Consider the following 22,054-nt stretch of genomic DNA (forward strand, 5'->3'; position numbering starts at 1 on the left):
GAGTTTGGTTATTATTATCTCTTTTTTCATAAAGACTGTAGCTGAACTAGCTGAAGAAAAGGAGAAAAGCGATTGCAAATTGTCATCTGTAGAAGACAAAGTCTATCACAGCGGTAAATAAAATGCAGACTGTTTCAGAAGCAATGGCAAAGTAGTGAGATGATCCGTGCATACCTCTTGGGTTGCCAATGTCATATCAACAATACGTGCTTTGCTTGTAGATTTTCCTGCAGCACCAGCTCATAAAAACATGACACTGTGAATTAAGAGAAATGGCAAAGGGAGAAATGAATCAATGCAAATTGAACCATATTATGGACAAACAAGGCACTAAGTAAAGTGCGTCCATCAACTGACATTTTTGAGCACTACCGTTAATCGTACAGATTTTGTATTTCACTTTAATGTGATCATTTCTTTCAACTGCTGACATCTACTGAAGTTTTAGTAAATGTGGGATATAAATAGACAGATCTCTGTCTGGTTAAGCATGGAAAACACCTCTTTGTATTGTAGGTAAAAGGACAGATTGAGATATGGAGGCACTTGCACTATTTTATAACCCTGCCATTTATCATTTGCCTCTTGGATACTAATTCCTGAGGCAGCTTATTGGTTCTGTACACTGCAAACAGGAAATGATTATATTTTAATCCAAAGTTATCACAGAAAATAACCCAATGGTAATCTTGCAGTCTAAACATTTCTATTGAAGCGTCTATTCAGCACTGTCATGAATCTCACTGAATAGTAAGAGCTTACTTAAGGCACTCTGCATTTTATTAATATCATCCTCACCAACTCTCATTAGTATCACAGTTAATACAGTTTAATTCTCAATCTCCCAAATTTAACACAGACAGGCTTGTCCGGAGTAGCTGCCCAAACTGTTGGTGCAAGAGCCGTACATAGAATAAGGGATGGAGAAGGTATGTGGGAATAAATCTGTTGCAGGTGATTTATAACTTGTCTAGATCTGTTCTGCTCCCAGGTGGGACCTCAGTGTCCGCTGCAGGAGGAAGGTGTACTATCCCACCTCCCCCAGGAAGGACAGCTTTATTGGCCCGGTCTCTGGGAATCCTCTTCACAGGCACTGTGCAGAGGTGTTGTCCTGGTTTCTTTGAGCTTTCTGCAGCCAGGAGGATTTATCAAACATGCTGGTGGAGGTCATGCCTCTGGCAACTGGTGAAAGGAAACAGAGCAGCTCTGAATTCCCTGTGTCCCAAAGTCAAGTTCATTGAAAGATTAATCCAAACAGAGAATTGCCTGAAACCTTCATATTTTATTTCCACAGTCTCTCCTGATGAGAAGGAAAGATTGGTGAAAAAGAAAAATCATCATGTGAGACAAAGACCTGAGACAAGCTCTGTGTACCAAGTCTCTTCCATGCTTTCAGATCTCGAGCTGACAGTGTTACAGCTTTTACTGCTACGAGGCTTGGGCTTCAGCTGGTTGCCAGTGTAATACAAACAGCAGTGGTTCATCTGAATGGGGAAATTAGCTGGATTAGCTTTAGCAGAGTAAGCTGTTTGGCAGGGACTGTTGTGGCGTCGCTTCCCATGGTGGGCATTGCCCCTCAGCACAGGAGCACCTGGGGAGCTCTGCTGGGCAGTCCCGCTATGTGTGCAGTCCTCAACCACGCTGCCTCATGGCTCTTTATAGACTGTCTTTAAAAAGCTGTGGTCTGCAGCTAACTATTTTAACACAAGCCATTTCCTTTTAATTTCTCAGAGCAGCAAAAGCATGTTTACATCAAGTCCCAAACATCTGTTCTTTCTTCCAGAACTGGTTTCATTACCAGGACAGAGGAGGATGGGTAGGAAAATAGAAGTCCATCGTGCAGGCAGTGCAGAAGTGTGAGAAAATGCAAGTTTGCTGATACAGGATTATATAAAATAATAAAAGTATCTAGGGCAATGGGGCAAATCATGTATACTTATTCTTATACGCCCTCTTCTGCATGTTAGTTTAATGCTTGTTGTGCGGAGCATATCTGTCGGCTGCTATGTAATTAAAATCTTGTATGATTGTAGTGCCCAGTGCAGGTCAGATGCCAGTAGTACACTAGGCCCTGTTACTTGTAATGCAAAATGAAGTTTTTTAGAAAGAAAGGTTGCCTGGTTGTGTGGCTTTCAAGCTCTAAAATCATTCTATGGAAGGTAAGGACCCCTTTAGAAATTTCGCATATTGCAGAGCAGTACATGAACTTGTTCTTCGCAGTTATCAGTCTCAGACCTCTGGGAAATTATCCATAGGGGTTTACAGGTCACAGGCTGAAAGCCAGTAGTCTAGAGGACTGGGATTAAGCAATCTGGGTTCACATCATGCAAGTTAGGTATCTGAATATCTTTGGAAGACTTGGCACCAGGCATCAGCTGGAGTGAGAACATTCACAGGAGCAGCTGTTGCAGAGTAGTGGGAGAACTGGAGGTTTCCATCCTTGCTTGACTTGTGACTTTTCTCTGTCCTGACAAAGTAGCCTTTGCTCTATTCACGGAACGTGGATTTATAGAACAGATTTTTTTCATCTTTCTTTGTAATGCAAGAATTTCAGCAGCAACATGCATAGGCTTTTATTCTAATACAAAAAAAGGTACGTATTCCTTTTCCTCTGACTCTAACCTCAGACCCAATTTTGTGCTCCGAAGTACAGTGTAAAATCTATACACCTGCATCCTTCAGTGCTGTAATGAACAGTGCCACGACCTGCAGCTGTTCTGTCTTCTCAGTGAAGAGCAAAGTCAGGTCTGTAATTCTTCCAGCTGCAGCACTTGCCTTTCCCCTAATGGCTGGATTACTCCCTTTAGTTAGGCTGGTCAGGTAGAAAGCTGATAGTTCAGACATTGTAGGTCTAAGACATTAGCACATTAAAGTCAGTATCCTGTGCCTTGCTACAGGGCTCGCTTTGTACCTAGAATGATTTTCTACTTGGCAGTTAGCCTGGCTAAGTCAGATAAAAGATTTACATTTCCTTGAGCTCTGTCTTGCTTTGTTCCTTCCTTAGCCATGCTGGAATGTGATTTTCATACAACTAACTTGATACTTAAACTTGCCTTCCTTGGAGCCGTGGGCTGTAGAGTAGGTGGGGGTCCCTTCTGGAGGCCATTTGCAGAAAAGCAAGCAGCATTCACGAGTAGCCAGAATCGTTGAGACCCAACCACCACATCAGCCATGTCCTTGGCTGGTCCATCTTGTGTTGTCAGGCCAGCTGGGCCTTCTTCTGCCTCTCATTTGCCCGTCAGCCTCTCCTGTGCTCTGAACAGCATGGCCCCAGGGCCAAGGATTTGCGAGAGCTGCAGGAGAGCCCACCTACACTGTTGTCTCTGCATTAGCCGAGTATTGAGGCAAACATCATGTCAAGAAATCTCTTTTACGTATTGTCTTGCTGTTCTTTATAGCTGTGGACTTCAAAATCATGTGCCAGTGCTTGTTCCCCCCCCCCCTTAAAAAAAAAAAAAAAAAAAAAAACCCTACAGGATTTATGTAATTCGAGATGTGGCTTTCTTTGGTGCAGACACAGTTCTTGGTCTGCAGTTCTGCTTGCACTGGATGGTGCCTGTAATAGCTGTTTCAATAGCTGAATTTGTTTCCTAGTTCCTCATAGCACATAAGCATCATCAGTAAAATATTCTGCTGTATTTTATTGACACGATGCAGTTTTGCACTCTGTCCATTTCACGACACAGCATCCATTTAGGGAAGAATAGATATCTTCAGTAGTGGGAAGAGTGTCTCTCTGGATGAAATTATGCACCACAGAGTAAAACCCCAGAGGATATCACGTGCTGGTATGTCAAAGCTACATGATGAGGTCATGTAACAGGCACTGTTAGGTTTGCTCATTCAGCCAGTCTCTGCTTCACAGAATCTCGTTTATCTAAGCTTTACTAAACCATATTTTATTAACCCCAGGTTTAAGAAGTGAACTACAAAATGCTTTATCAAGAGCATGAAACACAGTCAGTGGACTGTGGACGTGAGTCAATTGGGATGGCTCCAGGCAGGTTTTGAGGTCTCCCTGCGGGGCTCTTGGCGCTCTGCCTCCTTTTGCAGCAGACTGGCTCCAGGATGGGGTCACCCATTGATACTGTGCCTCTCGTGGACTTGGCTTGGACCAGGACCACCCCATGATAAAGGAAAGAACAGCCGCTTCTTGGATTGAGGACCCCAGTCTCGTTGTAGTGGAATTTTAATTGAATTTGTAGGCTGCAATTCAAAGGAACCTTAATCTCTTAAAAAAAAAAAAAGTCCCATAAAGGTACGAAGATGGTTAAGATGCTCACATACAGACATGTTGTGGGAAAGGGGCCAGAGGGAAGAGAGGCATGAAAAGGTGGAGCAGGTGCGGAGAGAAAGAAGCAGCACAGTGGGGCAGCGGGGAGAGGCAGAGCATCCCGCGGGGGCAACAGCTCCTGGGAGCTCTATGGGACTGCACAGCAGCACGGGAACCCACCAGGTCCAGATGCAATATCGCCATGCCGGTATGCTGCCACAGTGAAATAGGTCATCTCTTCTAGATCCATGATTCTCCCTGCGCAGAGTGTGGGTTTTGTGGTAAGGAGCAGAGAAATAACAAACCAGAGCTTCTGTTCTCATAGGAGAATGTCAAAGGAACCAGCCTTTGTAAAGAGCAGGTGCTCAGGCTGCCGCCTGAATTCCCTCTTCTTCGGCATTTTGCCTTCCTTGAGCACAGCCAGGACTCTGAGCTCAACTCGTCTCTCAGGGAGACCCCACACAGCTCTGGGTGCGACACGTTTACAGCAAAGCCCAAGCTTCATGCACTCCCGTGGGAGTAGTACTCAAAAATACTAACCCAGTGGTCCCTCTCCCAGTGCCAAATGAAGAGCTTCATCGGGGTAAGGTTAGTATCTTATCCCCACATCTTCTCCCTCTCTGTATTTCCCTACAGAGCTCTTAACTGAGCTCTGCCCAGGCACTTGGCATAGGCATTCATCTCAAATTCTGCTGCAGACTTAAAGAAATGATACAGAAAATCTCATTTCAGGTGTAAGCTTTCTGACTGGTGCTGCTTTCACGGCATCGTTTTGTTTTCCTTCTCTGCTGCTAGCATCAGGCTGGGCAGCACTTGAGAGGGTGGAAGGAAAGTAGAGCAGACAGAGAACAGATTTTGGAGGAATGAGGCCCTGGGCCAGGGGAGACATGAGGATTAAAGTCTTAATTTTTTTATCAGTTGTTTTGTCTTTTTTATTTCACGGCACTTTTAAATTGTTGCCATCGTATAGTCTGTGTTGTCCTGGAAAGTGCCCTGACTGCTTTCACTGCTGTGCCGGAGGCTGATTAGAGTCTATGGTTAATTTGGGGATAACTGCTCGTGGAATAAAAAGACAAAACAAAACACAAAAAATTGTTCAGCCTGTCTGAGGAGAATAAAGCAACTAAATCCGTCTTGTAAACATAAGGTAAAGGAATACCAGATGGCAGATTTACACTTGTATGCTGGTGCTGAGTATCGCCTCAAAAAGGGTCTGGTGATGGAATTGGGTTTTTTATGTTACAGTAATTAACAGAATGCATCTTGACATGAAAAAATCCAGCAGGAGACATAGAAAATTGCAATTAAACATTCTCTTTATTGGGGCCTTGCTCCGAAATTGCACAAGTGATAAGTGCTCAGAGTGCCCATCAATGCTGCTAATGAAAAGACCCAGTCACGTTTCACACTTTTATTTGGATTTAGATCAACATCACAGATAAGATACTTTGGTCAAACACAAGAAAAAGGTTGCTATGCTGCTCTTTCCTGGCTGCAATAAGTACAGTAACGTGGAAAAAAAATGCTGGTTCTCCTGGAACACTGAATGTAAATCTTGGATTGGCACATACAGCTAATAAATACATTGTTTGCACTTCGCACTTCAAAACGGAATTGCACATGCAAGATGTAACCAGGCTACCGATCACCTTCAGCATTGTCCCTGTACTATTTTTACTTTTTAAGCTCTTTGCTTGCCTTTTTCCCAGCAAGAAAAAAGAATATAATTTGCTGCTCTATTCAGTATTTCAGTGATTAGTCTGCTGATTTTGACACATTTAGTAAAGGTCACATTGAAGTCCTTCCTGGTAGAATTGGTATCTCCTCTATAGCTTGACGTGCAACACTATATGCATCGCAGGCAGCAATGGAAATCCACTGAAGTGAGGTGAGGGGTCTGCCCAAAAGCTGACAAGGAGAGGTTAACACCAAGCAAAGATATAGTAGAGGGACCGGCGTGAATGCAGCTCTTATAATATCAAGAGTCAATACTACTACCACACAAATAATGACATATCAATAATATATTGTACAAGCTTATACAGCAACACATGTTGATTTGCAACATTGTACAGTTTAAATCTAAAGTGCACAGCCTCAATCTGAGGTGACAAAACAGTACTATCAATATAATAAAGGCAACACAATTACAGACACAATTTATTTCCTCTTACTTCATGTCCTCGTGATATTACATTGAATCAATACTCCATTTATCTATTTTAGATGAAATTAAAACCACATTGCACTTCTTTTTTTTTCTCTTCAAGTATTTTAGAGACAGCAAAACAATATTGCTTTACAAACAGAAGTTGGCCGTTCAGGCAAATTTAAACCAAAACTTTAGTAGGGTTATAAGTAGACAGGCCCGAGCTGCAGAACTCTTACCAACACCTCCAGATGTTGGGGGGAAAGAGGATCAATGTCAGTTTCCATGCCAGAGTCACCTCTAATGTTAAGGAACGATGCAGCACATGAATTCTGCAAGAGCTGTGCCCATGGTTTCTAAAAAGGCTGTGAGGCTCCGCGTGGGCTGTTTTAGGCAGATGTAGCCTTAACTCAATTTTTTCTGCAATTTCAAAAGCCGTTGCAGACAAGGATGGAGTCCAGCACTGGGAGAAACCTTTGACAAAGCAGTTTGCTACTTAGACCCCATCCCTGTCACTCAGATTACAGTCACACTTAATTTAGGTCTTGCAGACCTGTACATCTGTAAGAAGTCTTTACCCTCCTAATGTAGCCGTGAGGTTTCATGCTATTTCTTTAGTAAGAATTTCAGTCAATTTTAATTTTCAGTGTAGTTTTGGACTGCCCACAGCAGAAATGGTTATGAGATAAGTGTTTATTCAGACATGTGACATTTTTTGGATAGGCTTTTTGACCACAGAATACAGAAACCATCCAAATACAACCTTATTTCAGTCTTGGTTAGCACTGTATATTGATTGTGCGTCTGCTTAGTTAGGCCAAGTGGGAAACAATTAGGAATAATAGCATCCTATTGTTGTACTGTAATTGATCTTATTAAGTGGTTTTAAGAGCTGCAGTACTCTTGAGGTTTTTCAGTAATCAACCCTGGAGATGTACAATCCATATGACATGGAGAAATGAGGTATTGGTACCTCTTAAGAAAGTAGTAGGTGGGCTTATATTTTAAAATAAGCAGTAATAAATATCTGAGGCACCTCCATCAAAAGAAAAAGAATCCTAGTTAATTTTCAGCTTCTGTCCTTGAAGTTTTATAACCCATATAAAATAAAAATAAATAGTTTACAAAATAGGATTTTTTTAATATATATATATTTCCTTTTGTAAAACTATACCTATTTAAATACATTTGAAATGTTGCTCTAGGTAAATTAGAAATTCTGTTCTAATACTATGAAAAAGGCAAAATACTTTCACTTTTAAACATGCAGCTTGTATGCTCTGCTTCTCACCGCCCCCTCCCACTTCCCCAATTTGATTTTGTCATCATTTTGGGCAAATTTGGCACCATTCAGTCTGATTGCTTTTAATTTAAAGTAGTTGCTGTGTTAAAATTGGGGATAAAATTTTAAGTATCTTCCGTTCTTCCTTATTTGTTTCAGTGAAGCTTTTTGTGCAGCTAATTATTAAGGAAGTATTCTAAAACTCAGGAAAGGACTTTAAAAGAGCCATGTTTCTTGATTTTAAACTGTACTCTACTCCAACGCCACAATATAGAAATAGATTTACTTTGGAACAAACTACAAATACATTCGCACAGTTTGTGACAACTTAATTGTCTACTTAGAGGTCCAGGAACAGACTTTCACACCCAATTATTATAAATCTTGTCCCAGGCGTTCTATTTCACCAATCAGGAAATCAATGTCTTGGTGAGTTGCTGCGGGGTTTGAGATGACCATCCGGAAGAAGTTCACTTTGTCTCCCAGGGGCTGATAGCTCACCATGGTCGTTCCATACTCCATCATCCTGGCTTTTATCACCGGTGCCACCTGCAATGTAACAAAAAGCAGGGGATGATGATCATGATGATGATGATGAGTATCATCATCATTATTATAATTATTTTCATTATTGTCATTATTACCATCATCCTTATTATTATTACAACAAAACACAGACTATGTTTTCTTCTTTTAAAAAAGATGAAGAGCTACAAGAAGCAGTTAAAATGAGATTACATCCAATATTGATAAAAAAGTTAACCTCCATTAAGGAATAAATGGCTCATTGAAAAGACATTGGGTTTATCCTGTTTCTTTGTCCTGCTCTTAAAATCACTGGGGAATTTCTCCCCCCACACTTTCTCAATATTGCTGACAGCCACACAGTAGTTGTTTTTTGTAGTGCTCAAAACATATTGTTACAACCATTTTCCATCTTCTTTTCGTATACCATAGTGGCATGGTATTATCAACCTATTGTACTTGCTGGGTTTAGCAATTGCAGTCTGCAGTAACTTCAGTAAATATACACAGGGTTCAAATAAGTACTCTAGAGACCAGGCAAACCCAGGGAATACCAAACGTGGAGACCAGAGTAAGGTGGTGCCAGCCTAACCTGCAGTAAAATGACCACGGAGGTGTCATTTGCCGGAATGTCGCAAGGTGACCTTGCCCTGTGCCCTGGGAGACCATTTTGAGGATTGCCTGCCTGCAAGGATTTCACTGTTCACTACACGATGTCCTGGAGGGTGCTGCTTACCTTCATAAGGCGGCTCATTCTTTCTTCGTTGTCTTCCATACTGCGCAAGCTGGGAGGTATATACCAGAAGCAGACATTTGTGTGCTGAGGCTAAACACAGAATAATGGTTTACACTGTAAAAAATGCTCATAATATCTCAGTTGCAATTAAGTTCATGCCTTTCGCCCCTCTCATATATCATATTGTGACAACAGTCAATGGTTTTCATTATTGTGGTCCACTGAGAGTCATCATCATTATTAATGCAGAAAAGATAATTTTAGGCAATTTATTCCCAGGGTGTCAGATGCAGAAACACATCATCCAGCTGTGCAAATACATTTATCCCCTACTGAGAGGCATCTAGATTTTGTAGGTGCTGTCCCCTCCAGAGGCTGAAGGGATCGTTTGGCTAAGGCAAGAGTCTATTACAGATAATTTAGAGGTGAGGACCGTGTCATTTACTTTTATGACATGACTGAATAATATAAAATCTGGTTCTGTAAACAGGAGTCACATAGGTGGTACATAAGACAGTCTAAGATTTTCTTACATTTAATGAAATTTATTACTTCTCAGTTTGATTCAGCTAGCTGCCGTATTAATATGCATGCACCACAGCGTCTTAGTTAGTTTAACTTATATGGGAGCACCAAGTAGAAAGGCATAAAGTAAGAACCAGTTGACAAATTGTGTATTTTTGCAATCTCCCAACAGTTGCCTCCCTTGCTACGTTCCTCTTTGCTGGGTGCTAAATGTGTGAGTTACAGCAACTCCTGCTGCTGCTGGTTCCTTTACTCATCATCAGACCCAGTGGACCAAATTCAGTGATGATATATAAGGTGCAGGACATAAATCACATAGTGGCATGTGGCTATGAGCCTGTGATCTCTGAAGAAACATGGTGACGTTTATCCTTGTGCTGCAGAGCACTTAGGCATGCACTAAGTGATCACTACCAGGGAGCAATGTTCTGAGAGACAAAACCTTCCAGGGCAAGTACAGAGACCAGAAACCATCACAAGTAGGAGGAAAAAAGCTAAAATGACATCTTTTTTTTCTCTTTTATAGGCAAAACACCAGTTAACTTTGCAACAGAGGTTTCTACCAGGCCTGTCTCCAGCCATCACAGCCAGAGAGGGTTGCCCACAAAGAGCTGGCCAAACACGGGACAGTCCGGTGCGGTTCAGAGGTATAGCCACACAACCCAGGCAGCACTACCTTGCCCTGGGCACTATGCTCCAGCTGAGCACCTGGCACCCAAGGGTCCCATCTCAGCTGGACTCCCTCAAGAGAAACAACATACCTAGAGATATTTGCATCCCACATGGTGGTGTCACCTCTGCCACATGAGCCAGCTGGGCTCCCAAGCAACACCAGCCCCTGCCCCGCTGTACTGCACCCCATCGCAGCAGCCTCCCCAGGTCACCCCAGGTCCCCTGTGACTGCCCACCTGAAGATGCTGATAAAAGTGCTTTGCACAACCATCCTTTCAGAGTTGTGTGGGGCACTGTAACCCTCCACTCATAACAGACCCTGCTATTAGGAAACCACAACTTGTTTTTATTACTTAAGAGCTGGTTCTAATTGTGTGTGTGCTGTGTTAGCCTGAGATGCCAGTGTTTAGTTTCAGTGGGGTGAAACTGTGCAAACTGAAATCTTATGTACAGCTGCCTCATCTCCCTTGTCCCTGGATCCCATGAGGAAGAGAGATATTGGCACAGTAACAGGTTTTGTTACAAGGGATGCTGCTTTCTGTCACGTGCTGTTTGGTTTGACCTGTTGGTAGCATCCCAATAGGTGACTAAGGCAAGCGCTGTTGACCAACTGGGAGAAAGAAGTTGCAAGACATACCTTTCCATCGAACACCATTTCATACCCTTCTCTGTTCTTTATTTTATTGTATAGGTATTCTGCAAGTTCCAAGCACTTATCAATTTGTGCTTCAAATCCTGTGGATCCCTTTAGAGACAGAGGGAGAAAAAAAGTTATGGGACTATCTGTTCTGTGAACCGAAACAGTGAAAGGACCATGCAGCACTTGCCAAAGCACCAGCACAAGTCACCTCTCAGAAGTCTCTTCTGAGTCTTCTCCGACATCCTAATCTGTCAGAAGGGACAGATTAAGGATTTGATTCTACGAGACGAAGGGCACATCGCTAAGCAGAGCTCCTTTGTCTCTAGCTCTTGCCACTGACTCCCTTATAGCCACCTCTGCAAAATAAGCACTGGGTACTAGCTCGGTTCTCAGCAAAATATTGCTAACACCTCCGATGAAGGGTGCCCTCGTTGGTAGATTTTGTAGAGGCTGAGCACGGTTTCGGACAGCCTGAGCTGGCGCAGAGGAGGGTCTCTAGAAGGTGCCGAGTTCCAGACATGGGGAGTCTCCTGCTATTTTCAAAACATGGGATTTTAATCTTCCAGAGGTGATGGGCTGGGGGCTTTTCCAAGAATAATTTATCTTTTTTAATTAAACACAGAATGGGGCAGATATGCTTTTAGAGCCCGGCCTGATGCCTGTGAAAATGCACATTTTGTTTAGATACTGCCCTGCCTCTGTAGTGTTTTTCTCTCTTCTTTTCTAATTGACACCATATAAACTCAGAAGCTGTTTTTAAGAGCTGCAGCAAATCCTGCTTTTTCTTCTCTGGCAAGAGTCATAATCCTCTCTCTGTGACATCATAATTGTTCCTGCAATCACCAGCTGTGATGCCACAAACAAAGGATCCAGCTTTATGAGGGAGGAAGGGGAATAAACAGCTGGAATAGATAAACTGTTTAAGAAACACACATCCTATTTTGTAACGTTAATATTACAAGCGGAGTGTGAGAAGAGAAAAAGCAGTACAAGGCATATTGAAAAAATGGGGTTTAGAAGAAGAAATGTCTCTGAGTAATGGATGCACGTCCCTGCTAAATCTGTTCTGGCAGCGCAGAACTGACTTAAAAGCCCCTGACATTATCTCTCTGTGTACAGAGATTTCAAAACAGGGTAGAGCTAGCACAGCCCTGGGAGAAAGGCTTGGAGTTAGAGACATGTGGCTAAAATTGCCTGCCACTCTGGAGACCCCAGTTAGCACAACAGCTATTGCGACCACAGAAACTTGCATCCTCCTTTACAGACTCCCACACCTCCAGCTACATTTGATGTCGGTCTCAGAATTGCTTTCAGAGTTTTCATGAAGTACATGAGGATCTTTAAGGCTTTCTGGAAATGAAAACAGTGATGTCACCTCCTCTGAACAAACCTGAGGCAACTTGACATAATAGGTTGGATAAATATATGGAAGAACTTATTTAGCAACATTCTACAAATACAGATTAATTAATCATTAGAGCTGGTATTTTCAGATTTCCCAGAGAACAGATTTTGATGAGTTTTCCTCTGCTCCTTCAAAAGATGACTTCGTATCTACTGCATGCAATGAAACTAGGTATTCCAGTCCTGATTTGCCATGTTTAGTTTCTGAATGTCATTAAAACATCTTTTTATTTTGAGAAATCTTCATAACAACATTCTTAGGTATATGATTTATGCTGTTAGACTCCTACAGTTACACAAAGCAAATGCTATGCAAAGCCATGGAGTTCAAGTTTCAAAATCATGTGTGCTGCTTTGAAGCTAAATTGTTAAAAGTATGAAAAACCAGAAAATAATAATGTTCTTTCTTTCATGTTATAAATGGGAAATTCAGGTCAGATATTCTCTAAAATGATGATTATGGAATAAAACCCTGTATCTGGTGTGCATTATTTTAAAGCAAACAAATATATTGCAGGCAGTCCTACCTTTGCCCTCCACATCAGCCATAGCTTGAAGACATCAACATGCCGTCCACATTGCAAAGCCTTGTCTCCTGTGTCATAAGACAGGTCGTAGTGCTTGTCTTGTTGAAAGAGGTAGGAAGCATGCATTTGATTGCAACTCTGCATCAATCCCTTATAAAAACAAAGGCACAAAAAAGTGATGTTGGCACAGATGTGACTACTGCTTTGAGGGTTGCTTTGGGCAAAAAATTACAAACACCCAAATTCAGTGGAGTATAGTCCAAGTGCAAAAGGAAGATCAAAAAAAGAGACAAAACCAGACTTAGTTGCTCAGTGGACTAAATTTTTCATATCCCATTCAGTGCCCAGGACACCTTCGTACCTGACCCAGCAACGTGTAATCCACTCCCAGAGCCAAGGCATTTTTAAAAAAAAAGCTGGACATTGTGCTTCCTAACATCATTGTGCATAAGTTCATTTTTGGATCTCACTTTTTATTCCTTATTCTGGTTCCTTTTCCTCCTTTCCTTGGAAGGCTTTTTTTCTGGTTGAGTCAGACCAAGCCAATTTGATGACTAATCTAAATAATATCACACCACTTTTCTAATTGCTTTGGTCTCTAAAATTCTGATTTTCATTGTTTTCTTTCTTTGTAGGCACAGTTCTTTTCTGCAAAGCCCTCAGTTGCAGATTGGATCCTTAAGTGGTATAGAAAGCTTTGAACAGACAGAAGAGCATATGGTCTTTAAACAGCCAGCTAGGGCTATTTCTGGGTTGCAAGATACCATTTTGAGAGGCAGCTTCGTGGGAGGGCCAGAAGCCAACAAGGTGAAGAAACCTGGCTCATGAAAGAATAAGGTTTCCTTTTTAGCTTTTTAAGTGAAATGCAGAGAGTCATGTTCTGGCTCTAGTTAAGTCCTCAACCAAGTTTAAGGTATACCTTACGGCTGTTGCCTGAAACTGCAATTTTGAGTCCAAGAAGAATCAAAACTTGGCTGTTTATCATCAAGTCTAATCTTTATGTGTAATTCAAAACTGAGATAGTAAAATGAGAGGGAAAAAAAAAATTGCCTTTCTCCTAATCTGAGCCACCTGTTCTTACTAGAGGTCAAGGATGGTACTGACTTCAACCAGGCAGGATTTGTCTCGGGGAACTGACCCAGAGGGCAAATAAAAGCCAGCTTCTCTCTTCCTAAGTGCAATCACTTTGTATACAATCTGTTGTACAGCTGTCAGCAAAACAGCAACCAGCTTTTTGATAGCTTGTCTAGTAAGTGGTGGTTGTATAGCGGCTGTCCCAGTAACTGATGGTTATATGAAAATTACAGGCTTGAAGGGTAATTCAAATTCTAGTACTAAATGAAATGTCTACTTTTTATTCCAAGTGATCTTAGTCTTCCCTTTTTATTTCCACATACCCCAAAGTGGATATATGGATCAGAGTTGGGCTGAAATATCTACCATAAAAGTCTAGAAAGTATAATGATGTCTAGATTCTGGACCAAATGTCATGTTGCATGTATACCATAGCATTTATCCTAAAAGGACTACAGTTTGCCTACAGCTACATTTTATGCTACACAGAAACTAGTGGGGTTACACAGCTGTGCACCCACAACTTAACTATGGATATTTTGAATGGAAAGCCACAAACTCTGTAGAGACATTGCCATTAATTGGATCTATCGTTTCTGCTAGACAGCTGCTTTAATTCCTTTTGCAGTCACAGCCTGAGCATGTAACTAGAGGTCTACTTCTCAGTTTCTTTTATAATCCTCATCACATTAGCAAATAGCTATGACACAGTTATGAGGAAAACATCCAGTATTTTCAGAAGCAAAATGTCAGAAAAGATCAGAGAAGTGAGTATATTGGGACATACCTCTTCTCTTACTAGCAGGGCTGAACACTGCAGCGGGACACCCATCATCTTGTGAGGGTTCCAGGTCACCGAATTGGCCCTGGGACAGCAAACCACATGAAACTCAGACATCGTACTATGGTGGTGAAACGATGGAGACATTTAGTACTAATAATAATGAATGTGTAGTAATGCGCACTTTCTTCTTTTTCTGAGCAAGCAAAGCTGAAAATAATCATGGCAGATACTAGGAAAGTAATGCCTTCATAAGGGAACTAATCCACTCTAGTTGGTTTTTGGATGACAATTCTGGCAACTTACCGCAGGACAATGGCTCTATCCACTGAACTTCATCAGTATTAAACTTTCTGGGGAGTCATCTATACTTCATAAACATAGGACAAAAACACCCACCTGACTGATGAACTTTCTAAAGTCGCACAGCTGATTAAAGATGCAGATAGGAAGCTGGCAAACTAGCATACTCCCTCCCATTGATTCCAGTTTCAGTAAGATTTTAGTAAGTAGCTCACATAGGCATTTTTGAAAATTCCCTTAAATACTTCTGGGTACCTCTGAGTCTCTGAGTAACTTGGAAAACCTGGCCCAAAGTAATTTTTCTCAGTGTTCTGCTGATGGTAAATTTTCATAGCTCCTTCATTTTAGTTTGGCTATGATAATTCACACAACTGAAGGCCTGGGTCCAAAATTACCATAGTAATAAACATAGAACTGATCCACGCTTCCACAAAAGAGCCTGATCCTGCCTCCCTTCAGGACACATTCACTGCAAAAATAACTGTCAGCCCAGATCTTGTGAACAAACAGGGTCCTGTCACAATACAGCTTAGAGAAGAGACATTTGGGACTGTGGCGAGGGCTGAATGGAAGATTGTCCAGTTGTTTATTATTTTAATTTTGTGTTATGCTTGACTGGCTATTTGTTAATTACTATTATTACATATGATTAGCTGATAGATGTATACATTTGTGTCCTATTTGGCAGGCTGTCAAGGATGCATAGTGCACAGGATTTCATGTAGTGCAGTGATTTGAATTTTGATGGTATAAAACAGTCAACTGGGGCATGTGAAATTTAAAGGACCCAGGACACACTTGCAGGTAACACTTATGTGAACAGAGGTGAGCATGTTGGAATCTGGCAGTATTTTTCTTTGTAGGATTTGGAGACAGCGCTATAGGTTTATGCAAGTCCTTATCATTTCCTGCCAAATTGCTTTCACTCCTTCAAAGCAAGCAACTCCAAAATTCGCATGGACACCGGGCAGCACTTCTGTGCTTTCTTCTTTGCTATTTAAATGGGACTGCGCAAGTGTCTGATGCAAAATCTGTAGGGAACAGGCTTACACAGGCAACATCTGGCCACTTGGCTTGGCTTTTCGAGTATTTGGCAGCTTTTAATCAGCTCAGAGTCAGTCATCTGATTGCAACACCAAAGCTAATGATTCTGAACGTGCACTCAGGTCTATGAATTTCCTTTGATACGATACTTTTTAATTTTTATCTGTGTCTACGCAGAATCAGGCAGAAATTCTTTAAAAGACTTCTAGGTAATAGTAGTGGTATGGGTTTTCTCACGCAAAAGGATTATTTACTGACAACAGCCAGATGTTAATTATCTGCCTAAAACATTTAATTTACCCTAAGGTCATTTATTTCCCCAATTACATCCCAACTGCACATAGAAAAAAATTAATTATGTAAAATAAAAATCCACCATTTTTCATTTGTTACCAGTCATTCTGGGCTTCAGCCATCAGTATCTGCTTGAAGAAATTGCTGACTGAGCCAAACAGTGAAGGAAAAAAGCTACATGTATCCACAGATGTTTTTTTAAAGCATCTCACGTTCACCCAAATAACTGAGCACCAAGCAGCTATGGGATTTTTTGGCTGTGGGTCACAGACAGAAAAAAAAAAGAGAAGTTTTCCTTTAGAGATTTCAAACGGATGACAGGAGAGATTCAAGACTGGCAGAATTTGGTCCTCAGCCATCATTAAAAACAGACTGAGGTGCATTCACTGACCAGCCACAGCCCCGGAAAGGATGCCCAGACCCTGTACGAGAGCACTCATTCAGCTGCAAACATGCTTTTCACGTGTAGCTGTCACCCCCTGCCCCAGCTTCTGGGAGAGGGACACCAGACCGAAACTCCTGACGGTGGCCAGACTGATCTGCTCCAGACACCAGGCGTTCAGGGTGCCTTGGAGCAGCTTGAAATCTGCCATGTGGGGACTGGAGGGCACCGTGAGGATGGTCCTGCAACTCCTCCTGCCTTTGACAAGAGTATTTTTCTGGACTGTCTGTTACCAGAAGGATGGGAGTACTCAGAGCACAGAGTGCTCCATTTAATGCTCCCTCCTCCTTGTCCCTTTCTCCCCTATCAAACATGAATAACAGCTCCAGTTCTCTTCTATCCAGACCTGTAATGACTGGGTTGTACTCTAGTATCTACCATGAAACAGGAATGTCCATAAAAGTTGGGTCTAGTAAGTCTCCTCTAAAGATACCCACATTTGAAATCTGACAAACTGAAATGAGCTGCTGTGTCCATCAAGCAGAGGAACAGCATTGGAAATGACAAACTTCATTAATTCACTGCCAAACATATGGAGATGTTGCTTATCAAAGCACTAGATAAAATCCAGTGGAGTTTTGGATCTAAAGCGTATTATTTGGAAAGTTGTCCAATATAGATTCAACCTGAACTTCTCATTCCAGCAGAATTTGGACAGCAATTTGGGAAGCAAACTCTTTTTTTCATGCTCTGTCCTCACAGGCAACTGGGTAGATTTTTCTAACTTGCTGGATATTTGGATGCATATCCTTTTAATGCACAATATGTAAGTTTGGAGTGCTGGAGGCAGTCTTAACTTAACTCAATTGAATTCATAGAACCATTGGCCGATTTCCAAATTTTGCATGTGAGATGTATGAGAAAGGAACTGAATCATCAAGGTATCCTCCTAATCTTCAGGAACAGGATGAGGAAGTTGTTTGTAATTTTAATTGGCAAGGAACAGCAATTCGATTTAGAGATAAAAAAGGCGGAATGGAATAATAATTTACTCTTGAACAGCATGAGCTTCAGAAAATACACAAATGTGAGAGTGACTCCATCTAGTCCAGAGTACCGTCTCCAGCAAGTGGCCTTAATAGGTGCCTGGGAAGCACACAAAACAGGGCAAGCATATACGACCTTCCTCCAAATGTTCTCTGAGCCTCCAGTCATTTGTGGCTCACAGAAGTCCCGAATGGTTTTTATTTGTCTTCCCTTGAACGCAGGTAAATCTTAACATCCTATGGCAAGGAGTTCCACAGCTTAACTAAAAATTTCTGAATAAGCAGCTGTTTGTAAGTTTAAATTCAGTCTTTCCAGACTCTGAACTGGACTGGCATCACTTATGTTCATCTGTGTGTATGTGCAATGTTCATGAGCTCATGACTACGACTATGTATATCCAAACACAGATTTACTGAGAAGATGTCATTAACACAGCCTGGAGGGGGATATTCTCTCCAGAAGTGACAGAGCAGTGGTCAGTGACTGCCAGGACACCTGTCCAAACTGAAGGTGCATCCACCTTTTATACTTAGACTTCAGCATGCAAGACCTCCAAGATTCATTTCTTAGAGGAATGCAATTGCTAATTCATGTTGGACACTGAACCAGTGGATGCTGCAGAAACCACTCTGGAGCTGCACATGTATGCTGGAAGGAATGAAAAAGCAAACAAGAACTGTCTGCTGTTTGTACGACAAAACAAAGTGCCACACTACTGTAGCACTGAACAAAGGCACGTAGCAATGCTACTTCAACTGGAAGGACAGTTTGCACAAGTTCTTCACACTGTATCTTGGAGAGAACATCGATTTTTATTTATAGACATTGCTATGGTAATCACAAGTGTGTTAAAATGTAAAATTTAATAAATGTATTTAATTAAAGTTAATAAATTATACCTTTCAATGCCATTTAACTTCCATTTGTGTTTTCTTGACATCAGGAGCCCGCCACCCCATGCTCCCTAGAAGGCAAGACACATCTTAATGAGAAGACAACTCTGCGTTTCTCCGTGATGACATCTGTGCATTCACATCAGTTTGGGGCCCTTTCTTTCTTCTTGCTGATGTGGCGCGTTCCAAAATGACCAGGCAGATGGGGCCTGAGGCATTAGCTGTACTAACAATTTTCTTCCAGTAGCTTGGAAGCAGTGGTTTATAGCCCATAATCCGAGTGCCATCCCTTATCGTCTGCTAACCCCTCCCTCGCCACCTCCTCTGACACTGACACATTGGGCTGCCCCACACTAATTAATGACTTGCAGAGCTGCTCCTGGGTAAGCTGCCTTTTCTCTTTTAGTGACTACGTGATGATAACAGACCAGACTGGGATCTCAGCTGCTCTGGTGAGTTTTCATCATATTTCAGATCACTACTGCTTGCCCCCTGCTCATTTGCTTTTGCTCACAGAGATCTGGGACAAGCAGGCGTTTCATGTGACTGAGAAGTAATTTAAGGTAAACATGAATTCTTCCTTTGAATTGGAGTGATTTTGGCTGACAAAGTAATCCAAAAGCAAGATATCCAGCCTTACGGAAATTCAATTACCAAGCCTTTTTGGAGAAAGGATTTGCAAAAATGACACAAAAGCCATTCTAGGGCTGAAAGATGATCCTTCAGAAAGATTTATTGGCAAGAGCCCAGATAAAGCTAAGGAGCCAATCTGATAAATTTCTCTAGCATTTGCATTAACCTGTTCAGCAATTTGCGGTACTTTATTCCAGACAAATGTAGCCTTTTTCATTATGTATTTATTTTGCAGCTGCTGCCGAAGCTGAGCCAGTGCTCAGTATGGTTCTTATACATTTCTTGTACTAATGGCATTTAGAGATAAAACTGAAGGCCAAAAGCCCTCAAACTAGGTCATCTTAAGTGTCCCAGTTGCTAAAAGTACCGCGCAGTCACAGCTCCTAAAATGTCCCCCTTACCTTAGCCTTTCAGAGGAGTGGTAAGTCAGTGCTTGGATGTTAGACTTAATTAATGGAAACAAATACAACGGTTTTTGTACAAGATGACGCTGTCCAAAATGAATAAATTAATGCTAATACACCTTGTAATCCAACCCCCTACATAAGATGATACTTACATCCACGTGCATCCAGATTTTGTATTTCTTGCAGATGTCTGCAATAGCTATGAGAGGATCAAACGCCCCGTACACTGTTGTCCCAGCTGTGGCACTCACCAGAAAAGGAACAAATCCCTGCAAGAAAGCACAGAGGTATTTGGCAAGGTCAGGGTGCTGCAGCCTCCTCAGTCCGCAGCAGCCCCAACTCCTCTTGTGCTGCCTCCACGGTGAGCCCACAAGTGTCTCCTAGAGGACATCCCTGCTACATTACACTGGTTTTCTCTTAGTTTAGAGATAAAACTGAAGGCCAAAAGCCCTCAAACTAGGTCATCTTAAGTGTCCCAGTTGCTAAAAGTACCGTGCAGTCACAGCTCCTAAAATGTCCCCCTTACCTTAGCCTTTCAGAGGAGTGGTAAGTCAGTGCCTGGATGTTAGACTTAATTAATGGAACCAAATACAACGGTTTTTGTACAAGATGACGCTGTCCAAAATGAATAAATTAATGCTAATACACCTTGTAATCCAACCCCCTACATAAGATGATACTTACATCCACGTGCATCCAGATTTTGTATTTCTTGCAGATGTCTGCAATAGCTATGAGAGGATCAAACGCCCCGTACACTGTTGTCCCAGCTGTGGCACTCACCAGAAAAGGAACAAATCCCTGCAAGAAAGCACAGAGGTATTTGGCAAGGTCAGGGTGCTGCAGCCTCCTCAGTCCGCAGCAGCCCCAACTCCTCTTGTGCTGCCTCCACGGTGAGCCCACAAGTGTCTCCTAGAGGACATCCCTGCTACATTACACTGGTTTTCTCTTAGTTTAGATGCCAGTGATATTATAGTTTCTACCTTAAGGTGGCAGCAAACTTCCAAACCAGCATGCTCCATTTATTAGGATGCATGAGACAGGTAAGGGCTCAGAAGAACAATTCTGCCCCATGCCACCTGCCTGAAACAAAGAGGTCTGCTCTGCATGATGTTGCATAAAACAAACCTCACCCAGGCACCACAGTGCAAGAAATATCTCTGGTGAACTGTGCCCTGGGCTGTATTATAATTATCCCAGTGAGCATCTGAACGTGTGGTGGCCCAGTCCTGTCAGTGGGAGCATCTTGTCTGGGGGTGTCCCCTGGGGGCAATGCACAGGGGAGGTGTGGGGCTCACCTCCAGCCCCATCCCTCCTGCAGAGCAGGGAGACAGCAATCTCCACGGAGGCCAGGGACCATCTCTTGGATTCCCTCTGCTAAATGTTGTGCCTCACAGAGCAGCACTCACTGTCCGCCGCATGCCATAATTTATACCAGTGTTTCATTTTAAATTCATTTGTAGTTCTGTTGATTTCATCAGCAGTACTCAGAGCAACAAAGGTAAAGAGTGGCTACATTTTTTGCAGAGCTGGGGTTTAAACTATCGAAAAGGTCTAAACTTCCCTCTGCAAAGTGAAGTACGTGGTCAGTAGGTTTGGGTGGTACTCTGTTGCCATGTTGCCTTTCATTTTTATCTACTATATTGCTTTTCCTAGCCAAAGGAAGCTTTTAATGAAGATTTGTGTTATCAATGAGCTTTGAATGCTGTGTTTCTAATTATTATTTACATAAATGTTGTTGAAGGCACAGGGCTAAATTCATTGCATACTTAGTAATCTGTTGTTTTAATTCTAGCTTCTATTAATGAACACATACAAAAGTAGTGCATTTTGAGAGATGTGTGGATTTTAGTTTATCTTCCATTGTTTTGATAACTATGAGGAATACTTTCAACATGTTAAAATACATACAAATTATCCAAATGATTACTCTGTTTTTGCCAATATTCAGCTGAGGAACTGCATCATAGGCTGATAATATAAAAAAGGAGGATGTTATGCAGAGGAACATGTAAAAAAAGCCAAATAGCTCATGGAAATTATAAAGTAGCTCTAAACCTATTTTGTCAGCAACTCTTGCCTCACTAATTGCCAGGCTACATTTCTGAGAAATAAATCAGAAGTTAATGGGCAAGCCTATGTTGTTTTACCAAGGAAAGCAAAACAGCTAGCTGTATCATTCTTGGGTTTTTTTTCTTTGGAAGCAGAAAAGCTAGTAAACTTACTTTTTGTTTGGCTTCAAGAATTCTTCTTTCAAGGTCTGATGGGATCATTTTCCCTCTGGAGCAAGAGAGAGTTCTATTAGAAATTTGATCTTGAAATCAGTTCTTGCTGTTACTTCTTCACTTAACAGGAAACCCAAATAAGGAACTTTTTGCCTAAGGCTTATGCAGCACTGAAGAGCACAGAAAGACTCTGACCATTAATCTGAGTTTTTACCCTAATTATTTTGTCAACCAGCTT

The 22,054-nt window shown here is 41.8% G+C and overlaps 1 protein-coding gene across 1 annotated transcript in view; it reads right to left on the reverse strand.

The window, feature by feature from the left end:
• Positions 1–7,143: 7,143 nt before the first annotated feature.
• Positions 7,144–22,054, reverse strand: part of GAD2 (glutamate decarboxylase 2) — a 38,181-nt gene continuing 23,270 nt past the window's right edge. The window contains exons 6-13 of the mRNA XM_019470994.1: positions 21,817–21,871; positions 20,276–20,392; positions 18,558–18,622; positions 14,595–14,673; positions 12,734–12,883; positions 10,800–10,907; positions 8,966–9,055; positions 7,144–8,253 (exon numbers count right to left, since the gene is read on the reverse strand). Of these exons, the coding sequence (XP_019326539.1) occupies positions 8,080–8,253; positions 8,966–9,055; positions 10,800–10,907; positions 12,734–12,883; positions 14,595–14,673; positions 18,558–18,622; positions 20,276–20,392; positions 21,817–21,871 (838 nt within the window). The 3' untranslated portion in view covers positions 7,144–8,079. The remainder of the gene's footprint in view (positions 8,254–8,965; positions 9,056–10,799; positions 10,908–12,733; positions 12,884–14,594; positions 14,674–18,557; positions 18,623–20,275; positions 20,393–21,816; positions 21,872–22,054) is intronic.

Source organism: Aptenodytes forsteri, unplaced genomic scaffold, assembly GCF_000699145.1.
Source record: "Aptenodytes forsteri isolate BGI_AS27 unplaced genomic scaffold, ASM69914v1 Scaffold336, whole genome shotgun sequence".
In the NCBI taxonomy this organism is placed as follows: Eukaryota; Metazoa; Chordata; class Aves; order Sphenisciformes; family Spheniscidae; genus Aptenodytes; species Aptenodytes forsteri.